At 39.6% G+C, this 19,265-nt stretch overlaps 1 protein-coding gene and 2 long non-coding RNA genes across 6 annotated transcripts in view; 2 read left to right on the top strand and 1 right to left on the bottom strand.

Annotated features, from left to right (window-relative positions):
• LOC105606919 (uncharacterized) overlaps nucleotides 1-5,806 on the top strand; it is a 64,897-nt gene extending 59,091 nt beyond the window's left edge. The window contains exon 8 of the long non-coding RNA XR_009599853.1: nucleotides 5,262-5,806. This is a non-coding gene — a long non-coding RNA (uncharacterized LOC105606919). The remainder of the gene's footprint in view (nucleotides 1-5,261) is intronic.
• LOC114113942 (uncharacterized) lies at nucleotides 1,678-8,677 on the bottom strand. Of its 2 annotated transcripts, XR_006059226.1 has the most exons (3): nucleotides 8,578-8,677; nucleotides 6,377-7,831; nucleotides 5,199-5,603 (listed from the first exon to the last, which is right to left on the bottom strand). It is a non-coding gene; the product is annotated as an uncharacterized LOC114113942 (long non-coding RNA). The 2 variants fall into 2 exon arrangements; XR_006059225.2 differs by having other exon boundaries at nucleotides 1,678-7,831.
• Nucleotides 8,678-8,833: 156 nt separating this feature from the next.
• EML4 (EMAP like 4) overlaps nucleotides 8,834-19,265 on the top strand; it is a 149,200-nt gene continuing 138,768 nt past the window's right edge. For all 3 annotated transcript variants that reach the window (XM_060412231.1, XM_060412229.1, XM_042246251.2), the window contains exon 1: nucleotides 8,834-9,097. In XM_060412231.1, the coding sequence (XP_060268214.1) occupies nucleotides 9,073-9,097 (25 nt within the window). In that variant the 5' untranslated portion in view covers nucleotides 8,834-9,072. The remainder of the gene's footprint in view (nucleotides 9,098-19,265) is intronic.

Raw genomic sequence — 19,265 nt, 5'->3', positions numbered from 1 at the left:
ATAATAGGCTCCAGTTTCATCCACCTCATTAGAACTGATTCAAATGTATTCTTTTTAATGGCTGAGTAATATTCCATTGTGTATATGTACCACAGCTTTTTTATCCATTCGTCTGCTGATGGACATCTAGGTTGCTTCCATGTCCTGGCTATTGTAAACAGTGCTGCGATGAACATTGGGGTACACGTGTCTCTTTCAATTCTGGTTTCCTTGGTGTGTATGCCAGCAGTGGGATTGCTGGGTCATAAGGCAGTTCTATTTCCAGTTTTTTAAGGAATCTCCACACTGTTCTCCATAGTGGCTGTACTAGTTTGCATTCCCACCAACAGTGTAAAAGAGTTCTCTTTTCTCCACACCCTCTCCAGCATTTATTGTTTGTAGACTTTTGGATCACAGCCATTCTGACAGGCGTGCGATGGTACCTCACTGTGGTTTTGATTTGCATTTCTCTGATACTGAGTGATGTTGAGCATCTTTTCATGTGTTTGTTAGCCATCTGTATGTCTTCTCTGGCGAAATGTCTGTTTAGTTCTTTGGCCCATTTTTTGATTGGGTCGTTTATTTTTCTGGACTTGAGCTGCAGGAGTTGCTTGTATATTTTTGAGATTAATTCTTTGTCAGTTGCTTCATTTGCTATTATTTTCTCCCATTCTGAAGGCTGTCTTTTCACCTTGCTTATAGTTTCCATCGTTGTGCAAAAGCTTTTAAGTTTAATTAAGTCCCATTTGTTTATTTTTGCTTTTATTTCCATTACTCTGGGAGGTGGGTCATAGAGGATCCTGTTGTGATTTATCTTGGAGAGTGTTTTGCCTATGTTTTCCTCTAGGAGTTTTATAGTTTCTGGTCTTACATTTAGATCTTTAATCCATTTTGAGTTTATTTTTGTGTATGGTGTTAGAAAGTGTTGTAGTTTCATTCTTTTACAAGTGGTTGACCAGTTTTCCCAGCACCACTTGTTAAAGAGATTGTCTTTTCTCCATTGTATATTCTTTCCTCTTTTGTCAAAGGTGTCCTTAGGTGCGTGGATTTATCTCTGGGCTTTCTATTTTGTTCTTTTGGAATAATTTGAAAGTTATCCCTAGGCATTCTTCACGGTTAGAAGCTAGAACAACATCGCCATTTAGCCTCTGACAGATCTTGGAACCCTTCCATACACTGCTTATGTTAAACATATTATAGAAACAAAGAATTAAAAGAACTCTTTTTCCCTCCACTCAGATATTGTTAATTTCTGATTCTGAAAGCCAAAGAAAAAAGCCATTTTTTTGTGTGTGTACTTATGCTTATGTGTACTATAGATTTATATAATCTACACAATTCCATGACCATAGCATTTAGTTAAAAAAAAAAAACAAACATTAAGACAGTGAAATAAAAGGAGAGAAAAGCCCAGCATACTTAAAAAGCAAACAAACAAACTTAATTGCTCTTGAGGTCACTTAAAAAATGTCTGAGGGAGAGAATGTCAAGAAACCAAAGTTTCTAGTTACCTTTCAAGGCCATCTAGCTAATGAGAGCATAACAAAGAAACCATTATAGGTATATTTTATTTTTCTTCAAATCTTAGGTCAGGGCATTGACAATAGGTGTTGTGTGGCTTCACAAGTATTCAGAATCCCCTCCCATAGTAACCTCATTTTGACGGAGAAGGGAACGTAATAAAACACAGAGTCAAGGTTCTGTGTATGAAGAAAATGTTTTTAATTTTTATTATTTGATAACTGTATTTAGCCTTTTGCCATAATTGAGCTCCTGAAAAATGCTGCTTATTTTTACTTCTGCTATTGAATTAAATTACACTTAAAGGGCTCAAACTGAGGGGTCAGAGGAGCTCTGTATTGAAAATAATTGAAAGATAAATCTTTTGCTAGAGTTGTTTTTACCCACTCAGTTGTGTCCGACGCTTTTTCGACCCCATGGACTGTAGACCACCAGACTCCTCTGTCCACAGGATTTCCCAGGCAGGAATACTGGAGTGGGTTGCTATATCTTCTCCAGGGGATCTTCCCAACCCAGGGATCGAACCCTAGTCTCTTGCATTGGCAAGCAGATTCTTTAACACTGAGCTACCTGGGAAACCCTCTGTTAGAGTTCATGGTCCAAATAACCACCCAATAATTGGTAACTGTTAAGTATATTTGAATTTTTATGTGTGTTTGATGATAATATACAGCTATATTTTCACTTTGAGGGATTTACATTAAATCTTCTATTTTATTATGGTAGTTTTAGACTTTTCAAGATCTAATTTGATAAATATAAAACAGACAAATTAATACTGGCTGCTTTAAAACAATTAGGCAGTGGTTGTTGAAATAATGTTTTCAGATTGACTAGTTTTCAGAGTTCTATGTTTGTTTAATATTCAGTAAATATTTATTGAACAGCTAGTCTGTAATAGGCACTCAATATATAATGGTGAATAAAAGCAGACACAGTGCAAGCCCACTTTTAATAACAGCAGCAACTAACACTTACCAAGTTCTTGCAACATATGGGGCCCTGTTCTAAGGGTTCTTAATGTACTCTCTCATTGCATTCCCTCAACAACTCTAGGAGTAGAAGTAGTATTATCCTCGCTTTACAGATGAAAAACCTGAGGGACAGAGAGGTTAAGTAATTTGTCCAGTGTTACATAGCTAGTAAGTGGTGGAGCTGGGATTTCAATCTAGGCAATGTGACCCCAGGGTCTGCACTCTCAAGCACTGGGATACACTCTCTCCTATTTTCTAAAAGTCTTTCTTGTAGTGTACAACCTAATGGGTAAGGTACTAATTGAATAATCATTTAAGGAAATGAAAACTTCTAACTCTGATGAAGAGGAATATGGGAGAAACTATCTGGGTCATTGTTACCAAAATGTTTCTCTTTTCCTTCTAGTTACATGAACACTATTTCCTAGTCTTCCTTAAGGTTAACTGTGGTCATGCAACTAATTCCAGACTATAGAGTGTGGATGAATGTGAGATTCATACTTCCATGTCTGGACCATAAATTTTCCTGATTGACTCTCCCTGTTTTTCCACCACTACCCCTATTTGGTGGCTGAAAAGAGTGGACTTAACATAGAAGAAACCTGGATCCTTGAATGGCTTCGTGGAGCAGAGTCCCTGATGATCTGTACTGGATAGTGATGAGTAAACAAAAAATATTAGTTTAAGCCAACTGAAATTTTGGAATTGTTTTTAATAACAGTCAGCTTATCTTGACTAATACAGAAGATGAAACCTTGAAGTTGCATGCTGCTATAAGGAAAAAAAAATCTAAAATACATGATTTTGAATTTGTAACTGGGTAGGGATGGTGTGGAAACAGATATCAGAGGGCAGTATACTTGAGAGTTTGTTATGTCATCACAAAAGATTTGCTACAACTGTTGCTTGTGACAACTTAAAAGGTAGCACATTACTTGCCTATACAGCTCTACAAGAAGTTTTTGGAAAGAGAGTTGGTAGTGTGTGTTGTCTACTATTCGCTAACTTTAGTAAAGCATTAGAACAAAGAGAAAAGCTCAAGCAAGAACTGGCCATTTTTTTAAGCAGGAAAGTACTCTTGCCTGGAAAATCGCATGGATGGAGGAGCCTGGGGGGCTACAGTCCATGGAGTCACTAAGAGTCCGACATGACTGAGCGACTTCACTTTCACTTTTCACTTTCATGCATTGGAGAAGGAAATGGCAACCCACTCCAGTGTTCTTGCCTGGAGAATCCCAGCGAGGGGGGAGCCTGGTGGGCTGCCGTCTATGGGGTCGCACAGAGTCGGACACAACTGAAGCGACTTAGCAGCAGCAACAGGAGCAGCAATGGAGTTAGAGGTCCAGAAATTTGGGGGATGAAAGATTATAAAGCTGACTACTTCTTGACACTAAAATAGGAAACAAAATATTAAAAACCTGTGAGTAACAAAGCCCGAAGACTTCAATGGCAAAGATCTGATTAAGAGTGTGGTCTTCCCATCCAAGTCTAATGGCTTGAAGACAGCCCCCATTAAATTGAGAGAGAGGAACCAAGGAAGGAAAACAAAGACAGAAATCATGCTTGAAAATTAAGTATAGGAAAGAACTTTGGGTGTGGTTACTGGCACACATTGCTGACTGGAAGCAAACAGATCAAAAGCCTACCAAGTTTTTGAGGGAATCATGTTCTTAAAGAAATCCTTTGATTATTTGAGTTGAAAGTAACCTTTAGATTTCATGCTAGCACCAGTAGGAAGTGAGCTGAGCAGACTCTAAGGAAGGTGTATTCCCCAACACCCTTTTTCTGTAGAGCAGCAAAGCCAGGGACCATGGAGTAGATAAGGGAATTCCTTGGAAACATGAGTAAGATTTAAACAAAGAACTTTGCTTACCCCTTCATGGTAATTCTGGAATTGCTGTGGATAAGTGAACTATAAGTGACTACTATATTTCTCCTCTTATTTGTTCTCCTTCTGAATAAGCATTTATTTCATTTTTCTGTCCTGTTTGTTTGCTTTTAATAAACTTCTGGTTGACTTTACTAATTAGGATAAGCATGAATTTCTTTTGTAAAAATGTAAGTAACTAAAACAGAGGCAGAGGAATTCCCTGCTGGTTCAGTAGTTAGGGCTCTCCACTCTCACTGCCAAGGGTTCGGGTTCAGTCCCTCCCTGGTAGGGGAACAAAAACAACAAAACAGAAAGCAGAGACAGATTTATCAAGAAATTAATGAAACTTAAGCTCTAAGGATCTCTGGCCAAGGCTCCAGAAAGTGTCTTTCCACTGCACCCTCTCCTTCATCACATTTCCCTTCATGTCAGTTTGTGTTGGAGTGACCCTGGATATTCTGCGTATCTGGCTAATGGAAAGCTGAATAGGGGATACATTTAATTTTGGGCTTAATGAAACATACTTACATGGGTTACAGTCCCATTTAATTCAGTTATTGCTGGCTTTCCTTGTTTAGCAACAGATTCCAGGATGGAATCTATGGCCCTTTGCACTGATTCACTTGGCATCCTGTCATGAGGTTACAGGGCTAGAGGTCATAATGTGGTATTAACACATGGCTGGCACTGGAAGTATGTGGGTAGTGTGGGAGAAATAAGGTTTGAAACATAAAGAGCCAGAAGCTAGTCCAGGGGAAATTCTTCTAATCATCAGACATGTACAAACTGTTAAGTGGAGAATCTGGTTATCATTGATGTCAAACCAAAATGGAAGTTCTCTTCTGTTAGAAATATACTCAATAACGCAGTGTTTTATTTTTAATTCATCATATATTTCTTTTCTTGTTTTTTTAAAGGGTAATCACATTAAATGGGATCAATCAGAATTCCTGCAGCAGTATTACAGCCTGTTTGATATGTGTCAGATGGTTTTTTATGCATCTCAGCTGTCCATAATAAAGACTGATTGATGAACAATGATGCCAGAGGAAAAACTCCATTTCTTTTGTCCTCTCTATTAAAAAATTATTTAAAAATCACTGTCCTATTCATAACACTGATCTTACAGGTTTACTGTGACATTGAAATGAGGTCAGGCATACAAATAGAAAGTACTTGGGTACAAAACCTATATAGCAGGTTCCCATATAGCAGGATCATGTAACAGGCTCATATGACAGGATTGCAGTAAATAACACCTATTAAGGAAAAACAGTCATTGTCATATGAAGAGGTAATCAAAGAATATACAACCAAGACATTTAGTAAACGTGCATTGGACATTTAATTAGATGTCACATTTCTCCATTTTATAATGTTTATGGTATTTGCAGTCTTCTTAAAATGTATAATCTATTGTGATTACTTTTCTTCATCTAAATAAATACTTGATTTAACCTAATTTTTTATCTGTATGGTTTGTATTAGCTTTTTTTTTTTTTTGGTCTGTATCACACTGCATGAGGGATCTTAGTTCCCCAATCAGGGACTGTACTTGCATCCCTTGTATTGGAAGTGCAGAGTCTTAACCACTGGACCACCAGGGAAGTCCCTATATTAGTTTTTGTTAAAATGGCCCCATAAACAGTAAATGTGTCAGGCCCCCACAAAACTTGGATCCTTCTCTGAATTAAAAATATACATTTACTTGCTGTATATCAATTATATCTCAATAAAACTGGGAGAAAAAATGATTATTATTTTTTTAATTTAGCAGTTTCTTAAAAAAATGGAATGCACAGCTACCATTCAACCAAATAATCCAATTCCTGGGTATTTATCCCAGAGAAATGAAAAATATGTTCACAAAAAAATACGTGTACATGAACATTAATAGCAACTCTCTCTATATAACAGCCCCAAATTGGAAGCATCCCAAATGCCTTCAACAGATGAATGGTCAAACAGTGACAATCCCAACCATGGAATTTTCAGCAATAAAAACAGCAAACTCTTAATACTCACAAATTACCTGGATAAACCTCCAGAGAATTATGCTGAGAAAAGCCAATCCCAAATCATTACATATTACATGATTCCATTGAAATGACCTATTTATAGAAATGGATTACAGATTAGTGGTTGCCAGGAGTGAAGGAGCAGATGGTACCAAGAGGAAAATGGGTGTGTTTATAAAAGATAGTTTGGATCCTCATGCTTGTGGAAATGATACAAATGTTTTGTATCTCCACTGTATCAGTATCAATATCTTGGTTGTGATATTGTACTATAGTTTTGTAAGAACCTGGGTAAAGGATATTCTAACAAGTACATATGAATCTACAGTTATTTCAAAATTAAAGTTTTTTTAAATGTGTATATATACCAGTATACAAGTTCTTATTCTTTTAATTGACTTAAAGCAGAAAGTTTTGCATACAGGCATAGAAAAGCAGCTGTCAGAAGTAAGCATGTCTCAAATATTAAGCAATTAAGACTTAACAGAATTATACAGATATGAAAATGCCCATAGCAAAGGAAACACTGGGTAAATAATTTCGAAGAAAGAGAAAACCTCAGACACCATTTTGACTGTAACCTGAATTTATCTTGGCTGCTTTATGGCCCTTTCTCCCATAGCATTCAGGGACACACAGGTCTGATATCCAAAAAAGAAATTTAAAGTAATTTAGACTTTCAGGGAAGAATTTTAAAGAGATGTCAAAGGTGAAAAGTATACTAAAAGACTTTGACAAAATGTTTAAACAGTCCTTTCAACCATCCAGTTCCTCCAAGTTCCTCTCATTATGACAGTTGCTATTTCATCTTTCTCATCTTCTTTCTTATCTTCCTCTCTCCTGCAACTGACCAAAAGGACTGGTTGTTGTTTAGTTGTTAAGTCATGTCTGACTCTTGCCATCCTGTGGACTGTAGCCCTTCAGGCTCTACTGTCCATGGTGTTTCCCAGGCAAGAATACTAGAGTGGGTTGCCATTTCCTTCTGCAGGGGATCTTCCAGACTCAGGGATGGAACCTGAGTCTCCTACATTGGCAAGCAGATTATTTACCCCTGAGGCATCAGGAAAGGCTGTAAAAATCACTCTTAATCTCTTCTAAGCCAGCTTTTTATTATTGTACAGATCAGTTTAGTTCCTGGATACCTTATATTTCTCCTCTGTAACTAGTCCCCTGATCCACACAACGTAGTCCCAAGAGGGACTTGGGAAACCACTGGAAGGTCTTTAGAAGGATGGAGAATACAGGTGTGTGGGAGTGAGGATGAAAAAGAAGGTTTAGATGTTTTGCTTACCTGTCCAGTCTTCCATTTACAATTGAATAAAATGAGGCCCAAGTGAGTTTAGTGACTTGATCACTCACCTCTTGAGTCACATGGAATTGGGCCTGGACTCAGGATTACTTCAACCCTTTGTTACACTTCCCTAGTAGGCAATCCTATGATTTGTCCTGTCAGGGGTGGCTTTGCATCCCTGGTGGAAAACAACAGGAGGGGGGAATTAGTTCTAGTTCTGCTTTTACCAGGTTCCGTGACCTTGCGCTGCTGCTGCTGCTGCTAAGTCGCTTCAGTCGTGCCCGACTCTGTGCGACCCCATAGACGGCAGCCCACCAGGCTCCCCCGTCCCTGGGATTCTCTAGGCAAGAACACTGGAGTGGGTTGCCATTTCCTTCTCCAACGCATGCATGCATGCTAAGTCTCTTCAGTCGTGTCTGACTCTGTGCGACCCTATGGACAGCAGCCCACCAGGCTCCTCTGTCCACGGGATTCTCTAGGCAAGAATACTGGAGTGGGTTGCCATTTCCTTCTCCTGACCTTGCACAGGTTATGTCTTTTCTAAGGCTCAGTGTCCTCCCTGAAGCGGAGGCAAGATGAACGCTTGGGTCCTGTCCAGTACTAACATTCCTTGCTTCTGGAACATCCTGGGCCCTGTCCTGCTGTGGGCCTTGGGCTGTGGAGTGATGGCCTTGAGCTAGTCAAGAAGACTCACCCTCATCTCTGTCCCTCACCCTACTGGGACAAAGGAAGAACCCGCGAAGACTGGATTCCTCCCCCGACTTGGTTGCCTCTTTACTGTGCTAAGGCACTTCAAGGTGGCCATCTCCTGTCAGAGGAGCTCCAGATTTGAGCTTTGAAGGGTCTCTCTGGACTCCCTAGGTGCTGCGGAGGAAGGAATCCTTGGAAGTTCCTGAGTATCCCAGGCTGGAGGTCTCCCCTTACCCTACTTCCTCGGAACCAGTTTCAAGTCCCAAATCCTGGGCCCTTAGGCAGTCCACCGCGCAAGCGCAGGCACCCGTGCCCCGCGAGGCGGGCGGAATCCGAGGCTAAGGCAAGGTGAGAGGGAAGGGTCCGCGAGACCCCGCCTCCGGGCCGTCACGTGGGAGGCGGGGTCGGAAGCGTGACAGCGTGCGCGGGGGCGGGGCTACCACTGCGCGCGGGCGCGGGGGCGGGACGCGGCGCGGCGCTCACGGCTGCTGTCTGGGACGGAGGCAGGGCAGGCGGCGGAGCGGCGCGGCTCTCAACCTGACGGGGAAGTGGTCCCGGCGGCCGCGGCTGACTGCCCCGGGGCGCACGGGCCGACGGACTACGGAGGCGGGAGCCGAGCCGCGCGTCCGAGAGAGCGAGCGGGTCAGGCTCAGCGTCGACCACCCTAGTCGGTCCGCTGAATGAAGTGCCCGCCCCGCTGAGCCCGGAGCGCGGCGCTTTCCCCGCAAGATGGACGGTTTCGCCGGCAGCCTCGGTGAGTGCGGCTGGGAGTCCTTCCTCTCCTGCGCAGGGTGGGAACCTTGTTCCCTGCACACGCAGCCCGGGCCTGCTCTCCACCCTGCCCCTCGGGATGGCAGCAGTTCACTGCACATGTTTCCCTCGAGCCTGCCGCCCCTCTCCGGGCTCCGGTGAACTCGGAACCCCTCCCCCAAGCCAGCCCTCCTCAGCAAGACCCTCCTTTCCTCCCAGCGTCCCCGGCAGTGCGGGGCGCTTCTTCCCCGAAGTGGGAACCTCTTCTTTCATAGAGGCCGCCCTAAAGCTGTTGCGCCCCCCCGCCATACACTCACGGCTCCCCCCACCTTCAAGATTAGGACACCTCTTTCTCAAACCTGAATCTCTTCTGGGTACAACACTCCTCCCCCGTCTTACATACCGAGCTCTCTTTCAGGGTGGGGACATCCCTTACCCACGCACAGGCTCCCTTTTAGGGAAGGGACCCCCATTCCCTCCCTCCTCCTCAAGCCTTCACTTTAAATTTGGAGTCGTCTTTTAAGTATCTCTCGGGGTAACTGACAACTCCCCCTCACTCCCTCCGCTTCGCTGAACGTTTCGTAGTGGTGGAGAGATCCAGTAGCGCTGAAGCATCATTTGCCTAATACAGGAAAGGAAGAGGTGCTTCTGTGTTGGGGGACCCTCTTTAAGAGGGGAGTGAACGCAGAAGTCTGCGTGCTGGCTCTGCAAGCATGCTGGGGAGAAGTAATCCTGCCCCATGAATCCATAGGAAAGGGGGCCTCTGTCAGGGAAAGAAAGGATTCTCCATTTTTGGAATATGTTGTCTTTGTGGAATGGAGAAAGGGAAGTAGGCTGAAGTATTGTTGCAGTGTTCCCTTTCACCCGAATAAAGGTAGTAAATTTTGTAACTGGTTAAGAGAATCAGAACTCGTGGCTGGTACTCACAGCCATATAATCTGTGTCTGGAAATACTATTCTTTGAGGCTCTTGGAATTTGGTTACTGTAAAGATTGAGCTCAACTGTTATGATGGTGAGAGAAACAGTTTCTGCTTTGGCTGATAAGGCAGTTATGTGATACCTGCTCCTGGATTGGTATATTGAGTATTTGACGCTTTTCTTTTCGTTTCTTGATAATAAATTCCTAGTTGGTTAGTGTTCATGGATCAACGCATGGGCCGGCCATAGGCCATAGTTTATTCATACATGTTGAGATCAACTTTTTTTTAATATAAAAAAGTATATTTAAGAACAGTGGACCTACTATAGGTATTAAATAGTAAAAACCGTAATTTTGGCTACGACTTTATTTGGGAAAAACACATACTTTCTTTGGGAAACACACACTAGAGAGTGGAAATCCTAAAATAGGAGGCAACTGAGTGTTACTCTTTCCTCCCCAAAGGCACCTGTTGTCCATTATCTAACCTTTGATGTCTTATAATTCCTTTCATTGTGAAGTTGTTTCATTCTTGGGCTCCTTTTAAAGAGGTATCAGCTTTTCACTGCCCCGCCCCCCCCCTTTTTTTAAAGCTATATGCCTGTGTCTGGATTTATTCCCTAATCATATTGGACTGAAAGACTTGTCCTTTATGTTCACAAAGAGGTGACATATACTTGGGCAAGAAACTGAGTGTTGGGGGATGTTGTGCGGCTGAGGTATCTGCTCTGCTGGCTCCTCAGCCTGTAGGAATGGTGGGATCACTGCTCAAATTAGAATCAGCTTTTACTTCTGGCTGTTGGTTTGTGGACTTCGAAGGCTTGCCAAAACTTCATCTTCTGTAAGCGTTTTGTGGGAGTCATTCTCACTAATTGGGTGCACTTAAGTTTATTTTGAAAGTGGATATGCGTTTTTAAACAACTATCCCTTCTTACACTGTTCATAAGGTAACTGGTAGGAGAGACTGAAAGAGAAGTTTTAGTTGGGGCTCCCACTTTTCGTAAAGAATGTTATAACTGACTGTGATGTTAAATTTTGTATTAAGTTTTTTTATTCATTTGGTACCACCCTTGGGTGACACCTTGAGACTTTTCCCTTCTTTAAGTACGATGTTGATCAGGAGCAGAAGAGATGCTTATATTTAAAGAGAGGAACCTATGTCAGCTGGGAGGGAAAGAAATGGTTCCTGGCAGTATTTTTGGAGCTGCTCCTGATGAAGATACTTCTCAGGAGGAGATTTGTGCTTTCTCTTTCTGTCCCCCTTTGAAAGAGTAAAACTAGGCCCCATCTTAATTGAAACCTTAAAGGATTGGGAGTGGGGGAAGGGTAAAGCTGGTATATTTTACTGGTAGTCTTTAAGCATAGTTTTACCCAACTCTAGCCAAATCGCTTGTTTCTATTCCCTTCAGTTCGTTAGTCTAGTACTTGGAGTTACGCTGATCTTTATTTTACCTTCAAGAGAGCCATGAATGTAAAGGCAAGCTCTTGTATTCTAGTAGATGTTTAAAAACTTTTTTTAACCAAACAAGAATTCAAAACATGTGAACTTCTTCTGGGGTCATGAGTATTAAAGTATTTATTCTCAAGGAAGTGTATGTGTCATTTTATATACTGTATGACTTCTTGAAAATAAAGAAAACTACGTTTTTATAAGCAGAAAAGCTGAGTGCTTTGTAAACTGATTCTAGAAAAGCTGATTATTTAAGGGAATGTTATGATGCATCATTTTGTTAAGTGAAAACAAAAATTCAGACTACCATTGATTGTTGAGTGTTTAGATAAGGAAAACACTTAAGTGCATTTTCTGAGATGTCTAATGGCAATTAAAACTGTGTAATGATTTTGAAATCATTGAGAGGTATATTAGATGCTAGTCTGTGTTATATGTGCCATATTGAAATTGTATACCTGTTGTATTTCTTTTGTTTTGTCGATACATTTAAAACAAGGAAAGGATGCTTTTATTCTCTGCAGCTGATGAATTTCCGGCAGTTGGACTGGCAGGTGTTTGTACTTTTTCCTTTAAGCATAGTATCTTTTAGTTCACAAATTATTGTAATACAAAAAAGCAGCACGCTAGCAACAATTTTTTTTTTAATTAGTGAGGAGGAAATACTCACTAATTAATTGTCTTAATGTCCTGCCTCCAAATCAGTATGTATGAAAATACACACATACCCGTACAAAACATGTATATAGTAAACATTTTAAATTTCAGGTCTGTGTGCAGAAGTGGCAAACTGTGGACAGAGCTTTTCGTGCTGATTTTCATAAGGCATAAGTTAGGTGCGTTTCATGCCTAGTTTCTTCAGCATCTCTTTTTCATAATAAAGGTTTTAATTTTAAAACTTGTCTTGGAAATAGCCTCAAGTTTAGTCAGCGTTTATACCTTAAAGAAAGCATATTGTTAACCACATCAGTTTTAACTTTTTCTGCTCCAAAGATTAAAAACAAAACTCCCAAACTTCTTTTTAGAGAAAAATTGTAATGAATTAAATTATAGGGTTAGTATGAGAAATGTAACATTCTTCAGTGCAGTAATAATATGCTTCAGTTTATCAGATACATGAAAAAAACAATTTTTAACATAATATTAGAACTTATCATTATCTCATATATACTCTTGCTTTCTTAAAGGAACAGTGTAGTGTAAGATTTTTAAATATTAATCAAGTATTCTTTATTCATATAAAAGTGTTTCTCATGTAATAACATTACTTGTGGAGTTTTTCCTTAGCTTTTAATTTCTTTAATGGCTGTTTCTTGAAGGGCTTGAAGTGGGTTTACATTATAATATGACATGAGTAGTAACTCTTCAATGGTTACTACAGCAACTATAACATGAGTTAGAGTATTTCTTAACATGTACCCATTTTATGACATGCTTCTTGCCCTTCAGGAGCTTACTATCTGGTTTTCAATAGGTATCTAGAGGTATTTAATCCTAAGTAAAGGACCAGAAGTGGGAGTTGAAGGGGAAGGCACCATTTAGAAGGCAATGCTGTGTATCAAGCACATAACTTCTAAGAGATGACATTTGGAGATTACTGAAATTATCCTCAATAGAGCGTGGCTTTTTCAAACCACTAAATAACTTATTTAGAAGTCCAAATATTAGGGAATGATAACTACGAGCTGTTTTTTTGCTTTGTATTTAAGTTTCAATAGCATGTAAGACAAGTAATGTATTAATTATATATATAGGATATTTATATATATATAGCATGTAAAACCTCAGTGTGTGTTTATAAGAAATATTGCAGTAACATTTTGATTCAAAAATAGATGGATTCTAAAGCTTTTTTAAAGTTTAAGGAGATAATCTACTTCCCAAATCTGTAATATATTTTTACGTCTGTGTGTGATATCTTGTCCTATAGCTGTAGCTGTCATAGACTGGTATAATGCCTTACCTTTGCATATTGTTTTATAGTTTACAAAACTTCATCTCATTTAATCTACACACTAACCTTGAGAGAGAAGAAATTATTTCCCCATTTTTAGATGAAGAAAATAAAGTTCAAGGAGTTTGCAGTTTTTTGAAAAGACTTCAAATCCAGATTTTTCTTTTCCCTTCCTTTTTCTGGTGTGGGGGTGCAGAGCCTGATTTGTAAGGTTTGTATCCAATGAGAATACAAATGACGGAAAAAAAAATTTTATTCCTAGTTTATTTGTATTCAGCTGACGTTAACATGTTGATGTACACGTTTTTAGTGTTTTCCTGTGCTTTTTATACACAGTTAAAATTATACTATAGATATAATTTTGCATTCTGGTTTTCTCATCAGATTCTAACCATTTTTTTCACTTGAACTCAGATTTTTTTGATGGGACCCAGTGTTCTTTTCCTTATGCTATTACTGACTCTTCATAACCCACTTGCATGTCTATTCTAATGTACTTGGATATGAACTGTTCTTCCTCTAAATCAACTTCTTAATTTTTCGCTGTATCACCCAGCCTTAAAATGTTTGACTCTTGGCCATTTTTGCCTACCACATTAAAATCTCTTCTAAGACTTATCAATTCTTGTCACCTTTTCACATCCCATACTTTCCTTTTCTGACACCGCAGTTGAAGGCCTTATGTTTCTGTGTTTGCGTTATTGCCTAGCCTCAAGAATCTCTATTTGTCTATAATTTGTTTTGTAAGGGGTGGGAGAGGGAGGACCTTTTCCAGATTGCCTCATTGCCTCAATGACTAAATTCAAGCACCTTAGCCTTGCTGTCAAGATCCTCCATTATCAATTTCTACTGTCTTAACATGATCTGGCCTAAATGACCTATTTCTTTTCCCCATATTTGATTGGCAGTTTTTCATCCCTGTGTCTGTTCTGTCTTGAAGTACCCTTCAAGGCCCAACTCAGATATTGTTTCTTTTCTGAACTCTCTTCTTTGTTCTCTTTCATTCCCAACTCATAGTACCCACCCTTGAACTTTTAACACAGGAACGTTTTTTAGGGCACTTACCACAGAATATTTCTTCTCAAAAGGTAGAAGTAATTATTACAAGTCCTAAAATTACTGTAAGTCTTATTTATACAACCAGATTATAAACCTACTGAAAGGCTGACACTCATGTGTTTTTGAAATCTCATAGCAGAGCAGGGGTGATTTCATGATCCTGTGAAATTGGGGGGAAATTACTAGGGAACCAGTATATAACTGGCAACATACAACCTTGACTCTTACCATCATTTCTTAAAAAAATGATAACTTGAAGACCAAAAAATTACCATACACAATGTCAGAGTAGAATCCTTAAAAAAATTAAATAACTCTTTATGTTCTTGTTTTTTTTTTGGTTCTTATTTCACCTGAAATAAATGAAAACTTTCTCCCAACTTTGTTGAAAATTTAATAAAGAACTGTATCTCAGGTTCTAGGGTAGTGTTTTTCAAGTGGAGGTTTTGTGAATCACTTATTAAGGATTTAGAAGTCAGTTTATTGAGGGTCAAGATGAATTTTTAAAAAATGAGAAAGAGACGGAAAGGAAAAAAAGATTATAAAATATTAGTGCTTTGCGTGATATTGAAGAAACTCTCAATTTCATATAAATATGTTTGCCTTAGATTGCAGAATAAAATTTATTTTATGGGGGGGTCACAATTCAGATGAAAGATATGTTTTTAATGGCTGTTACTCCCTATCTTTGAAAGACAAGGCGCTACGGCTGACATATATGAAAATGTGGATGAACAATCAGAAGTAAGAGTTATAATGAATTGTGCTGTTTCTGAAAAGTTTTTCAATTCAGTCACTCAGTCATGTCCGACTTTTGACTCTAAATATAGTGATTATACCATAGTTATCATCAGTAGCAGCAGAAGTATGTCTTTAGTTCTAGAATCAGTTCAGGCAAACTCCATATGTAGAAATGTGGTTTTATAAAACTGATAAGCTAGGGTATTATACTTACTTTGCAGAAGGATTCACCATATTGGGTTTTTTTTCAGCTTTCCTGATGGATTTGTTTGTGTCTTGACTGTCTCTCCATTTCATTAGCTTTTCAGAATCTATCCAGTCTTTAAGGCATGGCTCAGGTACACTTGTCTTTTTCTGGAAGCTATACCTGATTATTCTAGTCTTGCACTCAAACCATTGCCCTGTAGAGCTCCTAAGGTCAAGGACACCAAGTGTGTATACCTTAGGGATCTAGGAGTATAGCCAGAAGTTATCTACTTAAATATTCATGTGATTATTTTGCAACCATTTTAATAAAGGTTAGTTGAGACAGGAATCATTGATACATGCTAAATCTATGGGACATTTTTGATGAGGAGCAGAATGTTTCAGTTCAATTCACTCACTCAGTCATGTCTGACTCTTTGTGACCCCATGGACTACAGCACGCCAGGCTTCCCTGTCCATCACCAACTCCTAGAGCTTACTCAAACTCATGTCCATAGAGTCAGTGATGCCATCCAGCCATCTCATCCTCTGTCGTCCCCTTCTCCTTCCAGCTTCAATCTTTCCCAGCATCAGAGTCTTTCCCGATGAGTCAGTCCTTCGCATCATGTGGCCAAAGTATTGAAGTTTCAGCTTCAGCATCAGCCCTTCTGATGAATATTCAGGACTGATTTCCTTTAGGATTGACTGGTTTGATCTCCTTGCAGTCCAAGGGACTCAAGAGTCTTCTCCAACACCACAGTTCAAAAGCATCAATTCTTCAGCCCTCAGCTTTCTTTATAGTCCAACTCTCACATCCATACATGACTACTGGAAAAACCAGTTTTGACTAGACAGACCTTTGTTGGCAGAGTAGTCTCTGCTTTTTAATATGCTGTCTAGGCTGGTCATGGTTTTTCTTCCAAGGAGCAAGTGTTTTTTAATTTCATGGCTGCAGTCACCATCTGCAGTGATTTTGGAGCCGCCAAAATAAAGTCTCTCACTGTTGCCATTGTTTTCCCATTTATTTGCCATGAAGTGATGGGACCAGATGCCATGATCTTAGTTTTCTGAATGTTGAGTTTTAAGATTACTTTTTCACTCTCACTTTCATCAAGAGGCTCTTTAGTTCTTCACTTTCTGCCATAAGGGTGGTGTCATCTGCATATCTGAGGTTATTGATATTTCTCCTGGCAATCTTGATTCCAGCTTGTGCTTCATCCAGCCCAGCATTTTGCATAATGTACTCTGCATATAAGTTAAATAAGCAGGGTGACGTGTACAGCCTTGATGTACTCCTTTCCGTATTTGGAACCAGTCTGTTGTTCCATGTCCAGTTCTAACTGTTGCTTCTTGACCTGCAAACAGATTTCTCAAGAGGCAGGTAAGGTGGTCTGGTATTCCCATCTTTCTAAGAATTTTCCACAGAATGTTTGCATGGTCTTAAATATCTCTCCATACATTGCATATTAGTTAGAAGGAGAAAAAATAGTAGCTTTATACAGTGATGAAATCAGACAACACCTTGAGTGCATGATCAAAATAAATAGCACCAGTGGACATTGTGTGCCTCTGAATATGATGCCCTGCAAAGAGCACATCACTTAGGTAGTTCTCCAGTGAGGAATGCATAACCTGGATGTAATCATGGGGCCATATTGGACTTCAATTGGGGAACATCCTGTTTTATAAAAGGGTAGGTGGGAGACTGTACTCTTTAATGTTAATGTTACAAAGACAAAGAAACAAAGACAAAGAAAGGCTGTGGAAGTGTTTCAGATTAAAGGATACTGAAGAGACATGACATCTCCTCCTGGTACCTGATCCTAGAATAGATCTTGTATTAGAGGGGAAGATGCTGTAAAGGATATTATTGGATCACTTGGCAAAATTGGATTATAGGTGGTAGGTAACATAAAGGTATGGCGTCAGTGTTGAACTTTCTAAAGTTGGTAACCTAAGGTTATAGAAAATAATATTTATATTCTTAGGAAATACACGCTGAACTTTTTCTTAGGAATAAAGGGCCATGATACATAACTACTCTCAAATGGTTCAGAAAAAATTAGGTATATATGTTATATACACACACACACATATACATACACAGCTGTATTTATGTGTATATGTATTTGTGTTTGTATTAGGAGGAGGGAGGGTGGAAGGATGCTCCTGTGCAATAATGCAGATGAATAAAATGTTAACAGTAAATGAATTAACAGTAAAACTGTACAGGTGTTTTGTACTGTTCTTGTTCTTACAGCTTTTCTGTAAGTTTGAAATTATTTTTAAATGAAAAGTTTTAAAATCATACGACTTTGCATTAAACTCCATAATATAGAATTTTAAAAGTAAAGAAATATCTCCTCTCCCAGAAAATTCCAGGCGAACTCTTGGGATAAAACTGTGGCTCCAAGAATGTGTTCCATGTATATCATGTGGTTTCCCTTTATCCCTAGGCCTCGGTTTGAGAAGCATGTCTCTGGGCCAGAGGCAGCTGCGGTTCAAATTTAGTCAGCAGACATGTTTTGTTTGGCCTTTTTGAGTGTGTTAAAAACTGGGAAATTTCACATAAAAATCTACATCTTTGGTTTCTCTTGAAAAAATGGGATGATCTTGCCATCGGCTTGCGTTCCAGATGATCTGTATACTCACTGAGTGGTGTGTCAGGTAAAAAGCCTCAGCCCTGCCTTATGCCTAGCTTGTTTCAGGTAAAACCTGGCTCCTATAGGCTGTGTTCACAGCCTTTCTCTCAGGGATCCCCAAACTCTGGGCTGCTCACTGGTACCTTCTGTCAGATCAGTGACAACATTAGACTAGAAAGAAATAAAGTGCAAGGACTTCCCTGGCGGTCCAGTGGGTAACACTCTGTACTCCGGATGCAGTGGGAACTAGATCCCGCATGCCACAGCTGAGACCTGGCATGGCCAAATAAGTAAAAAAAAAAAAAAAGTAATAAAGTGCACAGTGAATGTAAATGTGCTTAAATCATCCCCAAATCATCTCTCCCACCCCAGGTCCATGGAAAAATTGTCTTCCAGAAAATTGGTCCCCCCAGAAAGTTGGGGACTGCTGCAGCTTGCCCAGGAGATGCTGGGGTATCTTTGTGCTTGTAGTAATTTGAGAATTAAGTTGTTAAAATGATGCCCTGACACTTGCTAACATTCAAGTGTATGTCTCCTATAAACAAGGACATTCTCCTACATAACTGTACTACAGTGAGGAGAATCAGGAAATGAATATTGATATGTTGCTGCTGTGTCACCCTCAAACCCATTCATGTTTTGCTAATTGTTTTAATAATGTCTTTTTTAGTGAATAACCAGTTCAGAATCAAATGTATTTACCGGTAGTTTTCATGTCTCTTCAGTCCCTTTGAATCTGGAGCAGTTCGTCTTTCCTTGGGTTTCATAAACTCGATGCTCTGCAAGATAATAGGCCGTGTGTTTTGTAGAATGTCCTTAAGTGTGATGTTTCCTCCTGACTGGATTCAAGTTCTGTATCTTTGGCACAGAAGTCACAGAGGTGAGCTGTGTTTGTCTCATTGCATCCTATCAGGTGGCACACAGTTTTGATTTGTCCCATTACCGATGACGTCCATTTTGACCCTTTGATTAGGGTGGGGTCTGCCTTTCCATTGTAAAGTTACTTTTTCTAAAACCTTTGTAATTAGTATTTTGTAAGAGGTGCTTTGAAATTTTGTAAATATTCCGTTCCTCATCAGACCTTCACGTTGCTGGTTTACTTAATATATCTGTATGGAATCAGCTGTCTTATTTCTTTTCCAGTGGGTTATAATCCATTATTGCTTATATATCGATGCACATTCTTCATGGTTTTTGTAATTTTGGAACCATCTAGCAGC

The sequence above is a fragment of the Ovis aries genome, chromosome 3 (assembly GCF_016772045.2).
Source record: "Ovis aries strain OAR_USU_Benz2616 breed Rambouillet chromosome 3, ARS-UI_Ramb_v3.0, whole genome shotgun sequence".
NCBI classification, from domain to species: domain Eukaryota; kingdom Metazoa; phylum Chordata; class Mammalia; order Artiodactyla; family Bovidae; genus Ovis; species Ovis aries.
This window is presented reverse-complemented; position numbering and strand designations above follow the sequence as displayed.